The following is a 19,618-nucleotide window of genomic DNA, read 5'->3' as shown; positions in this document are numbered from 1 at the left end:
TTAAAAAACAAACATGGACTATACATATAACATGAGATGAGAGGACAAGTGGATTGTGGAACAAGTGAGAGGAGCTTTTCTGGGAATGACTGAAATCACACATTCAGTAATCAGTCAAAAAACACTAATGTGCATAGAACTACACTAGGCCCTGTGGGAAACGCAAATTTTAGAGAAGACTGAACCCCTGCCCTCATAAAACTTACGTGGATTAGCATGCAAATAAGGGGGAAAGGCAAGCAATTCTCACATGGGCATCCCTGGCAACAGAGAGGAGAAGTGCTATGAAGCCTTCTTTTAGGAACTGTAGGACCTGGCAGTGAGGGGCAGTATCCTATCATTCTGACCTTAGGTTGCTAGTTTTTTTTAAATATGGTGTTGAGTGTGTTTTCATTATTCAGTAAAGTGAATTTCTCAGGACTCTAGATAGGGCTCAAGCCAAGAATATCATTTCTAAAGGGTAACCTGGGCCTATGTAACGCTTTGTACCATATGACAATCTGGACTTCAAATGCCAAGAAATTACATTTTATGACCAAGCAAAACAGGGTCAAATTTCCCACCAAAATTAGTACTTACAGAAGATACAACTGGTCAGCATTGTCTTACATTTGTTATTAGATGTCTTACATTTCTTTAACGTCTTCTATTCAATTTTTAAGCAACTTTAACAATTGTTTTCCACTTAAATTTCTAAACTTCCAACAGTGCCTAGTACAGGGCTTCATACAAAGCTGAGTCAACTGAGTGTCTGGACAGTTAAACTAATGAAGTCAGTTGAGCATGAAATCACATTTATTTTCTCTTTTGGATTATATAGTTTAAAAAACAATTACTTTCATCTGGATTACAACTAAGTTCTTTTGGTTCTATTAAACAATTTTGCCATGAAATTATCATGTCAGCAATTTAAAAAACTAAGTGATACTATCATTTGGTGGTTTTTATTTTTTGATTTTTTTGTTGGCAGCTCCTACCACTACCTTGTCTACAAGGCAACATAGGTCATCAAAATCAAATGTATTTAATTTAGCATCTATCCATCTGCTTACAGGGATTATTTCTTTTCTTGGACTTTGTATAAATGAATGAAGTACTTATATGTGCAAAGCTGTGGTTAAGCTCCAGGGATACAAAGAGAAAAGACAGTTCCTGCTCTCAAGGGGTCACATTCTAATGGTGGACACATTTAACACATACGGGAGGGTTTTCAGTGGCAAGTCTGATTGAAAGGTCCCAACAAAACAGATGGTAATGTCTCTTTTTAAATGTCACTTCCACTGATAAAAATACCAGTTTTTGATGTTGAACCATTTGCCAGTGCGGAGGACTCTGGAGACAATAACTTTCTTTTCTCAATCTTCAGGTTCTTAGGCTGTGTCTACGGGGTCTAGGTGGAGCTGATGGTTAAGGTGGTCGTGGTGGTTTGACTTGTCTGCACATGCTGGGTTGTTTCTTTCCTAACGTACTCTGTTGCCTCAAGCAGGCTGGCTTGCCTGTCCTGTGAGTGGCTGTTGGTGGGAATGGCTAGAATTCCAGGAAGACTGTTGGTGTAGGGGGTGGGTATGCTGCCACTCCCAGGACTCTTGTGCTGTCCATATGTTGGTGGCAGCTGGTCAGCTGTTGGTGCAAGTGATGAGAAAGGTGAGCCCTATTCCACAATGATTTCTCCCCTCAGTAATCCTCAGTGCCTAGCATAGTTCCAGGCATGGAGTAGGTGTTTATTGATTGATATTTCCACTTACAGTTAGGCTACCACATGCCCAATGCTGCCCCTTGTACAGATGCACTCAATAACTAGGTGTTGATGATCTAGTCAATAGTAGGTAGTAGTCATGTGAGTTACACAGACATGGTTCTTGTCCCACACACATAAGACACATAATACTTTTATTGTCTCTTATTCTTAGGTCACACTTGTATAGAAGTTTATAATTGCAAATAACTTCAAAGAAACAGAGTAACTTGAGAAGTTCTTGTGGTTATGTCAAAACTTATTTGTAGGCTTCAAGTATGAATGACTTGCTGGGGATGTTGTAAAGGTCCAGCTCAGACGAGATGAATTTAACTCTGAGGAGTCGGTGACTCTATTACTCTAAGGGCATATTTCAGCTGGGTATTTAGAATATATTTTCTTTGTCAAACTTCCACGGCATTGAAATGCTCTAGTTACCAAAGGCTCAAATATGACAATTCAGTATATGTAATATTGCTCCAAATGACTTTCAGAAAGTTACCATTCATTAAACTGGCAAAAATTTTTGGTAAGTGTTCTCTTGAAAAAATTAATTACTTCAAAATAGAGTTTCCTATTAGAAAAGGCAGAGTGGCCAGCTATACATATACACACATTTACATAACCAAAAATTACAGAAAAATAGGATCTTCAAGATAACACTTTCCCTCCAATATTTTAAAAACTACACTTTTAGAAAAAAGTTTCAATAATTATCCCCAAAAACTAGCTGCTTCTAAGCTTGACTTAATGTTGTAGGCGTTTTCTCTCCTTTGCTTGGTATAAATATTTGCCTCTCCCTTCTGTAACCGTCGTCTCACTATAGCTTTTTGTTGTTTGGTCAACTGACGTTTCACCTTCTGTTTCACCAGTTCCTGAAAATGAGAGGTAGCACATCATTAGCATTAATGACAGCTATCTTTGGCAAGAGGTTAGAGTCACAGGAACAGAAACTTAAAAATTCCTGCTCTAATTTTACACTCTTATCAACATAAACTTGGCCAACAGACCAATGCTAACAACTAAAAAGAGACAATAAAATCCAAACTGTCAATGACAGATTCTTAACAAAAACACTGGTTTTTCAAAAAAGAAAAAAAAAACTGTTCCAGCTTTCCTAATTCGATGAAACACTGCCACCTACTGTTCATTATAGGGGGAAAAAATAGACATGTTTCCTACTGACCTATAAAATATTTATAGCACACTATTGGCAATTATGCTGTTTTTAAAGGTACTTGCCATTTGGTCAAACTACATAAAACAATTTCCTTATTTACTTCAGAAATTTCCTGTTCTGATAGCAGGAATACATAAAAAAGCCATAAATAATTTGGAGAAGATATAGAATGCTTTCTTGTGGTAAGAAAAACCAAAATTAGCTCAACTTACTTTAAGTCTTATTCAGTTATTTATTTCAATTACACAAAATAAGCCCAATGGGAACATATCAATAGAATTTTCTCCCTTTTTCTAAAGTCCTAAGGAATTTAAAATCTACTTCAGAAGGACAGGACAATCTATATTTTCTCTTTTGCCCCTGGTGTCAGGCAAGACATTCTAGTCTACTGAATTTAACTGAATTCTGAATTTATTGCAGTAACTTATTTCACCTTTGTATCTTCCATAATGGCTGGCTGTGCCCTATACATAATAGGTGGTTAAAAAATGTTTGCTACACTGAATTAATAAATACACATAGAATTGGATTATTAGAAAATAATATTAAGAGATACAATGACTAGAAGGATCACTGCATTGTTTGTGAACCTGATTTTCCATATCTAGAGCATTTTATCCCTGGTTGGAGGAGCTATTGCTACCCTTACCCCCTATATAGGTATGATAGGTTTCACAAAATTTAGATCATTTTAAACAGGCCAGACTAAATAAACCTGAAGAATCTATTAAGTCAGCAATTTTGCTATTGTCTTTTGCTTTATAATAGAAGACTGAGTCCTATATGGCACATCTGAGAATCTGGTTGAAAGCTAAATTTTAAAACAGGTAGTGGGAAGGCAGGTAGGGGAAAGGTAAAGGAAAGAACACTGACTCAGAGTGAGGACAGAACTGGGTTTGACTCCTTACTCAAACCAGCTGCATAACCACAGTTATGAAAGTTCTTATTAACCTTTCAATATATTTCATTATGGACACAGTAATATTGTAGCATCTACCTCATAAGAATACTGGAAAGATCAAATGATATAATAAATGTAATGTATTTTGTAAATGTTAAAAATGCTATACATATATGCTCCAATGAATATGACCTCATTGACATATGCTGTCCCTTCCAACGATGTAGACTGAGAATCTACCATGCCTACACGTTCTGTGTGACTTATCCATGTCCACTCAGAAATCTGATAAAGGGGGTCTACCCAAAGAACTGATTGGACTGGGGATCTTTTCATATATTGTGACTATCAGTGAATCATGTGTCCATCAACTATTCTTTAACTTACGCAATAATATAACCTATTCATTGTTTTCTACTCATATATTTCTGACATTCTTTGCACCACTTTGCCTGTGTGACTTGTCACAGCCTGTCTGCTCATATCCTGAACGTCTATAGAATTCCATGACTTGAAGCCATATATCACCATAAGAATATTGGCATTAAAAAGATAGGCCTTTGTTTCAGAGAAGTCTCAGGTCATTAAATGCACTGTGTAATTTCCCAAAGAGCAATCCAACTGACTTTTCTCTCCCTTGTTTATTTCTAGGCCAAGCTTCGTGTCCATTTGCATTTTTAAACCCCTAGATAGATGTACTGATGGATAATCAAATTTAAAATATCTAACAAATGTCACAGGAAAATTACATTGCCTTTCCACAAATAACAGGCCAGAATCAAAGTTCAGGGCAAGTACAACTTTTAAAACCTTTTCATAAAATACTTTAAATTTCCTCCTCATATTTTAAAAGTGAAAAATTAGTTCAATTACAAAATTAGTTCAATGAAAATTATAGAGCATGAAATAAAATTGTCCCCAATTCTGTGTACTGAATAATAGATGCTATTTATGTACAAATGAATCCTATGTTATCACCAATATGAATGGCTCCTTCTAAGAATGAAGCCTGTAACCTATTCATGCCTGCCAATCTGGTGTGAGTCTAGTCTATGTCTTCCTATAAATCTGTCAAGGAGATCCACTGAACGTTTTGAGGCAACTTTTGAATTCCTCTCCACACTGAGAGGATACTAGGGTAATACAGGGCTATTCACTGTCACTTTACCAGCCCATCTATTTTGGCTCACACTATTTGGATGACTTCCTTTTCTCTATAAAACCCTTCAGAACACAGTATCTCAACTGATCCTTTCAACAAAACCCTGTGAGACAGTATTATTCTACATTCTCTATAATTTTGACTCTAGTTCTGTATTTGCAGAAACGCAATGTATTTTTTTTGTACTATTTGTTTGGTATTTATATTTGTTTATCCATTAGCACATCGGTCTGGTTTTTTTAAAATGCTGCAAATGGACAGCAACCAGATGAGGAAACTGAGGCTTAGGAAGATTAAGAGACCTGTGTCAGAGGTGGATTCAAGCTCAGCTCTTTCCTGACTCCAAATCTAGTACTTCTGTTCTGTATCACACTGTATCACATAGAATTGAGACTATGTGATTACTAATTGTTTCAAACCATGAAAACCAATAAAATACTAATTAAAGCATTTAGGTTTCTGATCCTAGGGAAGGAAAAAAAGGGGAATGGAAGAAACACACAACTTCTCTGAAATCTAAATTTCTTTATCTGTAAATGGGAAAAATAACTGCTTTGCCTCTCATGTTATTAAGGAATAAATGAAATTTCTGTAAAAGTGCAAAAAACCATAACTTTTTATACAGGTGTTAAGGTGTTAACACGTTACTGTTAATAATAAAGTTATTTATATTGTAGGTATCTTAATCTCTCAGCTAGATTATAAAATGAGCATAGAGACCATATTTTATACAACTCTACACTCTCAGGAGCACTTAGCACATTATCATGTCCACTGTAGGTAATTAGCAAACATTTAAAATTACTTACCGGAGGAATCGTGGAACAGCTTACAATACTGCCTACAGAAGTAACACTCTCAGTTCTTGTTCTATGGTGATTAATTTGTTCCATGTTTTCATCCCTAAAACAGAAAGCAAATGTTACTGTATCAAGCAATAATTTAACTTTAATGTACAATTATTATAGTATAATTCAGCACATGAAAACCTAAAATCACCATCTAAGTGTTTCTAACAATACTTTAAGATTCTAGTCAACAGCTTAAATGCTCCACAGATAAGAGACATAAAATATCTCTGTTTTGGCTTTGTTACTTCAGAATCTATCAAACTAAAGACATATTACTATGTAGGAAAAGTTGAAGTACTGAAATTAAGACTCTACTTTCTGATTTTGTAAATTTAAAATCTCACCTGGCACTCTGACACATCTTTTCATGAAAAGCATATGAAGGCATCTACTTGTTAAAATCTCTATAAATCAATGATGTATGTCATTGGAAGTACTAATGATTTGATCAAATAAATAAATAATAGATATTCTTTACATCCTCTAAACCTTCTACTTCTTCCTTGATTCTTTTAATTAAATTATTTTTCCATTCAATGAAACTATTGAATGATCTATAAAAATCTACTACTGGCGCAGTCTTCTCCTTCACTTAACACAGAGCTCAAGGAAGCTGAGCCTACAGTTTGTAGTGTTAGAAAAATCGCAATTTAAGGGATTCCTCTGCCAAACCATCCATTTCTACAGATCAAAGCTGTGATATTTATGAAGCATTAATTCCTAATAGTCATTATTTTCCTATCTGGATGGAGGGAATTTATTTAGTCACTATGTCACATTGCTTCAAACAGAGGTTATATCCCTAGAATTTATTTTTTGAAATATAAACACACATATAAATCTATAATAATGTGCCCCCCCCCCACTCTTTCTCTTTTTTTCTTTCCCCTTTCCTCGTCCTCCTTCCCAACTGATACTTCATCCTTCCACCGTTCTGGAGGCAGATACACTCTGGTCCCAAATCTGTGACAGAGACTAGATGAATAAGCATCAGTATTTACAAAAGAAGCACAATGTAGACATATGTAATAAGAAAAAGAAAAAGCGAACACAAAACCTTTTTCTTTCAATAGCTTGCAACTAATGACTGTTCAAGAGCACCTGCAAATTCTTTAGAAGTTACCATTATGCATTACCATTAACAGAAGTCTAATAAAACATTTACTTAAAAGCAATCAATAGGCTGCCTTGGATCAAGAGAGCAAGTGTAAAGGAATAAAATTTGGGGCTTTAAAGACAAAAAATTACACATTACGTTTCCATTTTACACAAGGGCAACATGTCAGGCTTTTTGAAAGATGATCATTTATGAGAATCAAGAGAAAGTATTGAAGCAAAGATTAAAGGCATGGTCCAATCAATAGAAATCCATACCTGAAAGGCCTGAGTTCTTTGTTTAATGCTGACAAGTTAACCAGATCAGGGCATTCATCTTCATATTCCTGACAATCAGGAGGAACTTCTCCTTGAAGCAGTTGATCTTCTCCCTCGGTGATATTTTCAGTGCTGTTTTCCTCTTCTCGAAAATCAGTCGCAGAATGCTTCATGCAACTTCTCTTCTTTCCTTCAACAATCTCTCCCTGAATTTCTCCTAATGAATGACTGAATTCAGTCATTTCCAAACACTGTGCACTATCCTCATCCTCAGACAGCACATGTGTATTCCTTTGTACCAGGTCTTCAGAAGAGTTCATTTTACAATCATCATCTGACTTATCTATGAAGTTTCTTCCATTTTCCAACTCAGAAGTCTTTACCTTCTCTGTCAGTTCTTCAAGTGATGAAGGATATTCAGATCGTTCATCTGTTTCAAGACTCTCATCATCAGGACCTAGTGGATGAAGTAGTTCATCATCTTCCTGCATTTCTTTTGTATATCCACTGGCAGAAATTTCTACATCAAGAGAGTCCTCCTTCCTAGTAAAAACAGCAATTTCAAGCATTAAAACTTCCCAACAAAAATCTTGTACATTCAGAAAGTGAGAGTTTTATAGTGCAATGTTTTATAATTACTCAAGAACATATTGTATACATATTTTAAGTATATGGATTTATAAAATTTAAGCTATTATAATTATATAATTACAATAAATTGAGTATGGAATATACTAAATATAATAAAAAGGTTACAGAAAATTTTAGGAAAGATCATTACCTACTAAGTTTTTAATAGTTTAGTTTTATTTCTCCCCTGTGTAAGCAGTAACCATTTCTACTAGGGTGGGAGAAATTCTCCTGGGGCCTGAGCTCTGTGCTCTTCAGGGCCCCTCCATGGAGGATGTGGAGAGAATTATTCTGAGGTTCAGGGGTAAGTTCAGGGGTAAGAACAAAAACTTGCCTTGATTTGGATTCTCTCATGGGTGGGGTGTGGGGAGGTTACTTCAGGGCTGCCACAGATGGCTGGCTTTATCCACATACAATCGTAGTTATTGATAACTGCTGGCCCAGCTTCACTGTCAATTCCAATAAATGAATAGTTTACACAAATATGACACCTTTAATGTGGGTGAAGCTTCCCAAACTTCCCCAAGACTCTTCTGGACTGGGCCCAACTCATACCAGTCTCCTGGTAGTTTAGGTTTGATGCAGAGATGCCGCTATAGGTCACTCAGCAGTTAACAAAGAGAGATTTGGTTGGCCACAGCAGGAAGATATTATACAAGGACAAGCACTGTGGACACCTCGGAGCGATTCAAGTGAGTGCAGCTACCCTGCTGGAGGTGATCAGCCAAACATCAGAGCATGCCTAGAGCTCCGCCTCGTGGCCAGAAGAATGCGAACAGCTTCAAGTCTTATTCTCTGGAGCCAAACAAATCTTGAGGATGGTCTCAGTATCTTTTAAGGAAAAATTATCCTAACCTGCATGGGGGTAGGAGCTCCTACCACAGCAATGTTCAATATTTTCCTCAGTTAGCGAAAAGTATCAAGGTTTGAGGCTAATGAATCATCACATAAGCAGGGCTACATCAATTAAAAAAAATCTAAACATTTCACACAACTAACCTGATATCTCCAAAGGCTGGATAAAGTTCACTTTCATAATTGAAACGTCTTATGAAGAAATCTCGGATGCATTTAACATCTCTGTCAAAGTACCTGCAAAAGTAAGAATCATTCTGTATTATTTAAATTGCTCCTATATCCTCCTTTTCTTATTTGCCCATACATATTGCTGTTCACTTATTCTAATATGAGAAGAAAATATATTATTTAAAGACAGAGACAGGGAGTAGATCTGTAATTTCACTGGTAAAGTGAACTACCACTGCAAATCTCTGCAACTTTAAGTCTTAGAGAAAACGGGCAGCATGTGTGGTTTGAACCTAGTTCTTCCGGTCTCTTGACTGACTACACCAAGCTGTTATTCAAAGATAGTCTTTAAAACAAGGACACAATAATGGCTCATACTGTGATAACGTAAAATACTATAAAAGAAGCAAAATCAAACATTTTATAATCAATCATGAGAAACAAATGCTGTTTAATACTTTATTGTGAAAACTGAGGCTATGCTCCACAAGCTCCCCTCTCTTCATCTCAAAAACCACTGACCCTATTCCCAACTCTTTCCTTCTCTACTCTAGTCTCTGATAGTGACAACATTTTCTTCAGTCTTCTCCAGCAGATTGTTCCCCCTAACCTTCCACCTCTCCCAGTTCCTTCCCAATTGCCTTAAAACACACCGAAGACTCCAGCTTTAAAAAAAACAAACAAAAAAAACCGACCAAAAAGCCCTTTACTAAGCCCCAACATCCCTTTGTTAGACTGCCAATCAGTCAAATATTACTTATTAAGTCCTTGTAACCTACCAGGTTCTATGCTAAGTTCTGCATTTACAAAAGAGAACAAAAACATAGAAATGGTCTCTGCTTCCTAGAAGCTTATTTACTGATGGAGGCATGTAAATTAACAGGTATATATATATATTTATATCTATCTATCTATCTATCTATCTATCTATCTATCTATCTATCTATCTATACACACACACATATATATATAAGCTATAAAGTGGAAGGAAAATAACCTCAGAGGGAAATTTATCAAGTGGCTGGGAGGCAAGGGACCATAAAAGCCGCTTGTCAATGAAGATAAGGATGTCAAGAGATGGAAGGGAGACAGAAATGTGGAGGACAGTCAATGCAAACGTTTAATAAGAGGAGATGGAGTGATGTGTGGGAGGAACATCAGGGAGGCCAGTACTGACTCACCATAGAATACACCGAGGGAAGAAAAATGTGAGAAGACTGGAGAAGAAGGGGCACAGGTGTGAGGGGCTTTAAATGCTAAATACAGGGCTCTATATTTGATCGTGGGGGAGCCAGTGGAGTTTAGTGAGTAAAATATACTTTAGAAAAAACAGTTTGGTACTAGCATGGAGGAGAGAGACTTAAGGCAGGGAGATCAAATAGAAAGCTACAGCAATAGTCATTAAGACAAAAGATGAGGGCCTGAAGTAGGGTGGTACCTGTGAGAAAAGAGAGAAGGGGACATATATGAGATACTGTAAAGGTAGGAACAAAAAGAACTGTGAATGGATGGGATGTGTGGGGTCAGTGCAAGAGATGAATTAAGGATAACACTGGGAGGATGGTGGTGCTCTTCAACAGTGATAACAGAAGTTGCGAAACTACATGGAAAAGGGGAGAAAGGAACACAAATGTGTAAGTTTAACTCTCTGTCCTCAAGCAGATTACAATGTAGCATTAAGTATCATACGAATGGTATTTTAAGAGACTATCAATTTTTTTTCAAGTTAAAAAACTTGCCCAGGGTCACACAGCTAGTAAATTTCAAGTGTCTGAACCCAGGTCCTCCTGACTCCAAAGCTGGAGCTCTATCTACTGTGCCATCTAGCTGTCAAGAGACTATCAATTTAAAGGAGAAATCACACCTATCTCTCTCCTTCCTTTCTCAGACAAACCCTTAGAGAAATCTGCCTACACTGATTACCTCCACTTCCTTTCTTCATTCCTCAAGTCACTGAAATCTGGCTTCCAACCTCATCACTTAGTCTCTAGAAAGTTAACACTGACCTTTTACTTTATTTATTTATTTATTTGAAATGGAAATATAATTGGGTTTTTATTTAAATGTAGCAGGGAGTTTATGCTCATTATAGAAAACAAATGAATGAAGACGAATCACTCCTTGGCTTCATCATGCACACAAGTACTGGTGGTTAGGCACAGTCAGTGGACTTGGGCACACACCCAGAGCCTTGATTCTGCTGCAGCTAAGCTGCAGAGCCAGCAACATTAACCCTGATGATCAGGCTTCTGCAAATATGCACACACAGGTTGGTTTAAGAGAAATGTTTTTTTTCTTCACATGAGGAAAGAGGTGAATCCAAACAGGATTAATTATCAGGGGTGGACAACCTGCAGCCCCAAGGCCACACGTGGCCGTCCAGGGCCTCAAGTGCAGCTCTCCGACTAAATCCAAACTTCACAGAACAAATCCCCTTAATAAAGGGATTTGTTCTGCAAAACCCAGACTCACTCAAAAGGCCACGTCAAGGACCTAGAAGGCCACATGTGGCCCTGAGGCCACAGGTTTCCCACCCCTGAATTTTTTTTTAAATTTTATTAATTTATTTTGATTTATTAACAATCACTTCCATATGCTTTTGAGTTGAAAATTTTTCTCCCCCTTCCTCCCCCCACCCTCCCCAAGACGGTGCACAATCTGATATGGCTTTACATTTACATACCCATTAAACATATTTTCACATTAGTGAAGTTGTAAGTAAAAATTTAAACCAATAGGAGGAACCATCAGAAAGATGAAACAAAACTCAACAGAAGGTAAAAATAAGTGATAGCAATTCGACTCCATAGCTCTTTCTTTCGATGTGGACAGCACTTTCCATCCCGAGGCCTATGGAGATGTGTTAGATCCTTCTAATGCTGAGAAGGGTTCAGTTTAACAATCTTAGTCATTGCATAACGTGGCTGTTATTGCGTACAAAGTCTTGGTTCTGCTCACTTCACTCAGCATCAGACCATATAAGTCTTTCCAGGTTTTTCTGAAGTCAGCCTGTTCATCATTTCTTATAGCACAATAGTATTCCATTACATTCATATACCACAACTTGCTCAGCCATTCCCCAATTGATGGGCATCCTCTCAATTTCCAATTCTTTGCCACCACAAAAAGAGCTATGAATATTTTTGTACATGTGGGTCCTTTTCCCATTTGTTTGATCTCTTTGGGATATAGCCCTAGAAGTGCTATTGCTGGATCAAAGGGTATGCACATTTTTGTAGCCCTTTGGGCATAGTTCCAAATTGTTCTCCAAAATGGTTGGATCATTTCACAACTCCACCAACAATGTATTAGTGTTCCAATTTTCCCACATCTTCTCCAACATTTATCATTTTCCTGTTTTGTCATGTTGGCCAATCTGATAGGTGTGATGTGGTACCTCAGAGTTGTTTTGATTTGCATTTCTCTAATCAATAATGATTTAGAGCATTTTTTCATATGACTATAGATGGCTTTAATTTCTTCATCTGAGAACTGTCTGTTCATATCCTTTGACCATTTATCAATTGGGGAATGGCTTGTGTTCTTATAAATTTGTCTTAATTCTCTATATATTTTAGAAATGAGGCCTTTATCAGAGAGACTGGTTGTAAAAATTCTTTCCCAATTTTCTACCTTCCTTCTAATCTTAGTTGCATTGGCTTTGTTTGTGCAAAACTTTTCAATTTAATGTAATCAAAATTATCCATTTTGCTTTTCATAATGTTCTCTATCTCCTGTTTGGTCATGAATTCTTCTGTTCTCCATAGATCTGATAGGTAAACTATTCCTTGTTCTCCCAGTTTACTTATGTATCAGCCTTTATATCTAAGTCATGAACCCATTTTGACTTTATTTTGGTATATGGTGTGAGATTTGGGTCTATGCCTAGTTTCTGCCATACTCTTTTCCAGTTTTCCCAGCAGTTTTTTTCAAAGAGTGGGTTCTTATCCCAGAAGCTGGGGTCTTTGGGTTTATCATAGTCACTGACTACTGTGTCTTGCATATTTAACCTATTCCGCTGATCCACCCCCCTATTTCTTAGCCAGTACCAAGCAGTTTTGATGATTGCTGCTTTATAATACAATTTAAGATCTGGAATTGCTAGGCCACCTTCCCCTGCATTTCTTTTCATTAGTTCCTTTGATATTCTGGACCTTTTGTTTTTCCAAATGAATCTTGTTATTATTTTTTCTAACTCTATAAAATAATTTCTTGGTAGTTTGATTGGTATGGCACTGAATAAGTAAATTAGCTTAGGTAGGATTGTCATTTTTATTATATTAGCTTGGCCTACCCATGAGCAACTGATGTTTTTCCAATTATTTAGATCTGATTTTGTGTGAGAAGTGTTTTGTAATTGTGTTCATAGAGTTCCTGGGTTTGTTTCGGGAGGCAGACTCCTAAATATTTTATAATGTCTACAGTAAGTTTAAATGGGATTTCTATCTCTTGCTGTTGGGCTTTGTTGGTAATATATAGAAATGCTGATGATTTATGTGGGTTTATTTTATAGCCTGCAACTTTGCTAAAGTTGTTTATTATTTCAAGTAGTTTTTACTTGATTCTCTAGGATTCTCTAAGTATATCATCATGTCATCTGCAAAGAGTGATAGCTTTGTTTCTTCTTTGCCTATTCTAATGCCTTCAATTTTTTTTCTTCTCTTATTGCTAAAGCTAAGGTTTCCAGTACAATATTGCATAACAGTGGTGATAATGGACATCCTTGTTTCACCCCGATCTTATTGGAAATGCTTCTAGCCTGTCCCCATTACATATAATGCTTGCTGAAGGTTTTAGATATATGCTATTTATTATTTTAAGGAAAACTCTATACATATGCTTTCTAGTTTTTTAATAGGAATGGGTGTTGTATTTTATCAAAAGCTTTTTCTGCATCTATTGAGATGATCATGTGGTTTCTGTTGGTTTTTTGTTGATATGCTCAATGATGCTGATAGTTTTCCTAATATTGAACCAACCTGCATTCCTGGTATAAATCCTACCTGGTCATAGTGTATTATTCTTGTGATAAGTTCTGCAATCTATTGCTAGTATTTTGTTTAAAATTTTTGCATCTATATTCATTAGAGAAATTGGTCTATAATTTTCTTTCTCTATTTTGACTCTTCCTGGTTTAGGTATCAACACCATATTTGTATCATAAAAAGAATTTGGTAAGACTCCTTCTTCACCTATTTTCCCAAATAGTCTATATAGTATTGGAATTAATTGTTCTTTAAATGTTTGATAGAATTCACATGTAAATCCATCTGGCCCTGGAGATTTTTTCCTAGGGAGTTCATCAATGGCTTGTTCAATTTCTTTTTCTGAGATGGGGTTATTTAAGTATTTTACTTCCTCTTCGTTAATCTGGGCAATTTATATTTTTGTAAATATGTATCCATTTCACTAAGATTGTCAAATTTGTTGGCATATAGTTGGGCAAAATAATTCCTAATTATTGTTTTAATTTCCTCTTCCTTGGTGGTAGCTTCGCCCTTTTCATTCTTGATACTAGTAATTTGGTTTTCTTCTTTCTTTTTTTTTTAAATTAACCAAAGGTTTATCTATTTTATTGGTTTTTTCATAAAACCAGCTCTTAGTTTTATTTATTAGTTCAATAGTTTTCTTAATTTCAATTTTATTAATTTTTCCTTTGGTTTTCAATATTTCTAATTTGGTGTTTAGTTGAGGATTTTTAAGTTTTTTTTTCTAGTTTTTTTAGTTGTATGCCCAATTCATTAATCTCCTCTTTTTCTATTTTATTTATGTAAGCATTTAGAGATATAAAACTTCCCCTAAGAACTGCTTTCTGCATCCCATAGGTTTTGGTATGTTGTCTCATTATTGTCATTCTCTTGAATGAAATTATTGATTGTTTCTATGATTTGTTGTTTGACCCAATCATTTTTTAGGATTAGATTATTTAGTTTCCAATTATTTTTTAGTCTATCTTTCCATGGCCCTTTATTACATATTATTTTATTGCATCATGATCTGAAAAGGATGCATTTAAATATTTTCTGCCTTTCTGCATTGGATTGTGAGGTTTTTATGCCCTAGTACATGGTCATTTTTGTGTATGTGCCATGTACTGCCAGGAAAAAGTATATTCCTTTCTATCCCCATTCAGTTTTCTCCAGAGGTCTATCATACCTAACTTTTCTAATGTTCTATTCACCTCCTTAACTTCTTTCTTGTTTATTTTGTGGTTAGACTTATCTAGTGCCAAGAGGGGGAGGTTCAGGTCCCCCACTAGTATAGTTTTGCTGTCTATTTCTTCCTGTAACTCCCTGAACTTCTCCTCTAAGAATTTGGATGCTATACCATTTGGTGCATATATATTTAGTAATGATATTACTTCATTGTCTATGGTGCCTTTTAGCAGGATGTAGTTTCCTTCCTTATCTCTTTTGATTAGATCTATTTTTGCTTTTGCTTTGTCTGAGATCAGGATGCTACCCCTGCTTTTTTACTTCAGCTGAGCATAATATATTCTGCTCCAGCCTTTTACCTTTACCCTGTATGTGTCACTCTTTTTCAAATGTGTTTCCTGTAAACAACATATTGTAGGATTATGGTTTTTAATCCATTCTGCAATCCCTTTCTGTTTTATGGGAGAGTTCATCCCATTCACATTCACAGTTATTACTATCTTTTTCTCCATCCTTTCCCCTCCATTTATGCTTTTCTTTCTCCTTTTTCCTTTCCCCCTTCACTAGTGTTTTGCTTTTGACCACGCCTCCTTCAGTCCCTCCCCCTTTTATTATCCCTTTCCCTTTTCTTCCCCTTTACTCTTACTGCTTCTTCCCTCCCTTCTTTCCCCCTCCCTTTTCTTTCCCCTTTTCCCTCCTACTGCCTATAGGGCAAGTTAGATTTCTATACCTAACTGATTATGTTATGCCCTTCTTGAGCCAAATCTGATGAGAGTAAGGTTCAAACAATGCTCCCCCCCCCTTCTTTCCCTCTGCTGTAATAGGATTTTGTGTCTTTTCCTGTAATGTAATTTACCCTTGTCTGCCTCCTCCTTTCTCAGTACATTTTCTAAGATCAGATTGATCCACTTATTTGGATCCATTTAACCCACTTGATTAGATTCTTTTTTATCATTACATCAAAGTCAACTAATATCCACCCTCTTTATGTATACTCCTTTAACAGGTGTAATAACAATACAGTTCTCAAGGGTTGCAAGTGTCATATTCCCTTGTAGGGTTTAAACAGCCCCCCCCTTATTAACAACATATTGTATCTTTCTGTCCCATTTACCTTTTTAAGTCCTTCTTGAGTCCTGTACTTGAAGATCAAATTTTTTGTTGAGCTCTGGTCTTTTTATCAGGAAAGTTTGGAAGTCTCCTATTTCATTGAATATCCCTCCTCCCTTGAAAAATGATGCTCATTTTTGCTGGGTAATTGATCCTTGGCTGCATTCCAAGCTCCTTTGCCTTAGGAATATCATGTTCCATGCCCTGGTCTTTTAATGTAGAAGCTGCAAGGTCCTGTGTAATCCTGACTGTGGTTCCATGATATTTAAATTTCTTTCTGGCTGCTTGCAGCACCTTCTCTTTCATCTGGTAATTTTGGAATTTTGCTATTATTTCCTTGGTTGTCAATTTGGGATCTCTTTCAGGTGGTGATCAGTGGATTCTTTCTATGGTTATTTTCCCTTCTGGTTCTAGGACTTCAGGGCAGTTTTCCTTTATGATTTCCTGAAAGATACTGTCCAGGCTCTTTTTTCATCATGATTTTCAGGTAGTCCAATAATTTTTAAATTGTCTCTCCTGAGTCGATTTTCCAGGTCGGTTGTTTTACTGATGAGGTATTTTATTTCATCTATTTTTTCATTTTTTTGTTTCTGTTTGACTGATTCTTGCTCTCTCATAGAGACATTAGTTTCCATTTGTCCAATTCTAGTTTTTAACAGATTGTTTTCTTCTGTTAGTTTTTGTACTTCCTTCTTCAATTGGCCAATTTGTTTTTTAGGGACTTGTTTTCTTCAGTGTATTTTTTTTCCAATTGGCCAATTGTATTTTTGAAGGACTCTTCTACCTCTCTCATTTGACTATTAAAATCCTTCTTGAGCTCTTCTAAGAAGGCTTTTTGGGCTTCAGACCAGTTCATATTCCCTTTTGTTGTTGCAGATGTGGGTTTGTTGACAATGTTGTCCTCTTCAGAATTTCTGTCTTGATCTTCACTCTTCTCATAATATGAATCTATGGTACGTTTCTTTTTACTCATGGTGTTTCTTTATTCCCTGGCCTTTAAAGAGATTGAGCTCTCCTGCTGGGGAACAGAGGGTACTGACCCAAGCTTCTTGTGTTGGGAGCCTAGGTCTTGGTCACTGGCTTTGTGTGCTGGGGCCTCTTATGCTGGCAATTGGAGGCTGTAGGTTTCTGGCAGCTTACCTCGTGTTGGGCTGGAATCAGCAAGGCTGGAACTTTCAGGCAATTCTAGGTTGCCTGCTTTTCCTTTCCTTTAGCTTTCTTCAGCTCCTTTTAGATGGGTGCTGCAGGTGTTTATCTGCCTGGGGCCCCCTGCAGTGTTGTCTCCCTCTTTCTGCTAATGCACTGGGAGATTCCTTTGTGGTAGAGTGCTGAGGCACCTGGTGGTTTTCTGAGCTGGTTTCCACAGGTTCCCCCCACCCTCACTGAGGCACTCGGAGGTCCAGGTGTTGGTATTTGCCTGTTCTACCACCTGGGCTTCAGGATTTCTTCACAATTGGAGGCTGCAGGGCTCCGACAGCTCACCTGGTGTTGGGTTGGAATCAGCAAGGCCAGGGCTTTAGGAAGCCTTTAGGTTGTTTTCTTCACCTCCTTTCAGATGAATGCAGCAGGGTACTTATCTGCCTGGGGCCCCTTGTAGTTCTGCCTCCCTTATTTTTGCTGAGGCACTGGGAGACCCGTTTGCTGGGCTGCTGCACTGCTGCTCCCCGTCTTTCTTCTAGTTCAGGTGTTCCAGGGTTTTTTTTCTGGGGTGATATTTTCTGGGTTTTCAGAGGTTGATAGGGGAGAGTGAGAGCAACTACCTTTTCACTCCACCATCTTGGCTCCCGGAAGCGGAAGTCTCAACACTGATCTCTTAACTGCCAAATCTGATGACCTTCACTTTGTTCTAGCCTTCAGCAGCTCTGCAGCACCTGACACTGTGGACTATTCATTCAATCACTCCTTAATACTCTTTCTTTTCTGGATTTTCATGAGATTCTTCTTTCCTAGTTTTCCTCCCACCGACAGACCCCTTCCCCTCCTCAGTCTCTTTTGTTAGCTCATGTTCCCAATCACACCCTCTAACTGGTGCTCTGGCCCAGGCCATTTCTTCCTTCTACATCAGGGCTTCTTGACATGGATAGATTTCAGAGGTTCTGATAACTGTATTTCAATATAAATGGTTTGCTTCGTAAGCCTAGGTATTTCAATAATTAAAAAAGGTTACTTTGAAAAGGAGTCCACAGACTTTACCAGACTACTAAAGGGGCCCACGACACAAAAAAAGTTAAGAACCCCCCTCTACATCCTCTTGGTGCAGTATATTGTATTACAACATTGGAAAGTGAAGTAGAGAGAACATTAGACTTGGATTAAAGAGACTTAGATTGAAAGTATGTCTCTGATCACTACCGTATGACCACTTAAGCTCTTTATTCATTAGCTGCTATGAGTATAAATATTCTTAATAGAAATGACTCCCAGAGCTAAACATCCAGCCTTACTTAGTCTTTCCTGATCTCAAATGCCACATGTCCAAAAGAGAACTCATTACTCCCCAAACCTACTTCTCTCTTCCAAATTTTCCCACTTTTAGGAGCACCATCAGTTTTCTAGTCTTCTGAGTTAATAACCTCCATTTATCCTTGCCTTCTCTCTCTGCCTCATCTTCTACATCGAATCAGTTGCCAAATCTTGCTGGTTTTTTTACCTTTACATTTCTCAAATTAGACCCTACCTCACTACTTGCAAAGTTACCACCTTAGCTCAGGGCCTCATCACCTCTCACCTTAACCATTACAATGGTTTCCTAACTGGTCTCACTGCTTAAAGCCTCTCCTTCTTCCAATCCATCCTCAAGAAAACTGTCAAAATGATTTTCCTTAAGTATAGGTCTGATCATATCACTCCCCTAACCAATGAATTCCAATATCTAACTACTACTTCTAGGACCAAATAAGAACCCTTCTGTTTGGATCTCAAAATTCTTTATGATGTGGCCCTAACCTTAACTTTCCAGCTTCCAGATCCATGTCTCCCCTTCCCTCACTCTGGCCTTCTTGTTGTTCCTCACATGTGGCATAAATTGATCCTGTCCACTTATTACAAAAATAACTCATTAAAAGGAAAAAAATTTCTAGTGAAGCAAAAATTGTGATTATTTTCATAGACAGGGAAATTAACTTCAATCTAAAACCATGGCCTTCTCACTCAATGGAGTAACTGGAATTCTTGATTATAATTTTCTGATTTGAAAAAGTATACATATTTACATGTACATGTCCCCAAGAAAAAAATATTCTCTTCCCCAGTTTCTACTACACTGAATCAAATTTATACAGAGGATTAGTTTATATGATTAATAACAAAAATGATCCCTTCTAGGAGGGAAAAAAAAATCTTAATTATTCTAAATGCTGGCAGTTTGAAATCTTCTGAAAAGGACACTTTTCCCCTCCATAATTCAATTTAATTCAGTTATGTGCAAGGCAGTTCTGAACTTTTAAAACCCGATGGTAAATAACATGGAGAAGACTGAGGAAGGGCGTAGTCCA

General features: G+C 37.0%; 1 protein-coding gene across 1 annotated transcript in view; it reads right to left on the bottom strand.

The window, feature by feature from the left end:
• Positions 1 to 594: 594 nt before the first annotated feature.
• The window catches only part of RIOK2 (RIO kinase 2), a 35,056-nt gene continuing 16,032 nt past the window's right edge, over positions 595 to 19,618 (bottom strand). The window contains exons 7-10 of the mRNA XM_021009158.2: positions 8,833 to 8,925; positions 7,204 to 7,746; positions 5,788 to 5,881; positions 595 to 2,610 (exon numbers count right to left, since the gene is read on the bottom strand). Coding sequence (XP_020864817.2) covers positions 2,449 to 2,610; positions 5,788 to 5,881; positions 7,204 to 7,746; positions 8,833 to 8,925 — 892 coding nt within the window. The 3' untranslated portion in view covers positions 595 to 2,448. The remainder of the gene's footprint in view (positions 2,611 to 5,787; positions 5,882 to 7,203; positions 7,747 to 8,832; positions 8,926 to 19,618) is intronic.

Source organism: Phascolarctos cinereus, unplaced genomic scaffold, assembly GCF_003287225.1.
Source record: "Phascolarctos cinereus isolate Bilbo 61053 unplaced genomic scaffold, phaCin_HiC Scaffold_4;HRSCAF=312, whole genome shotgun sequence".
Lineage (NCBI taxonomy): Eukaryota > Metazoa > Chordata > Mammalia > Diprotodontia > Phascolarctidae > Phascolarctos > Phascolarctos cinereus.
This window is presented reverse-complemented; position numbering and strand designations above follow the sequence as displayed.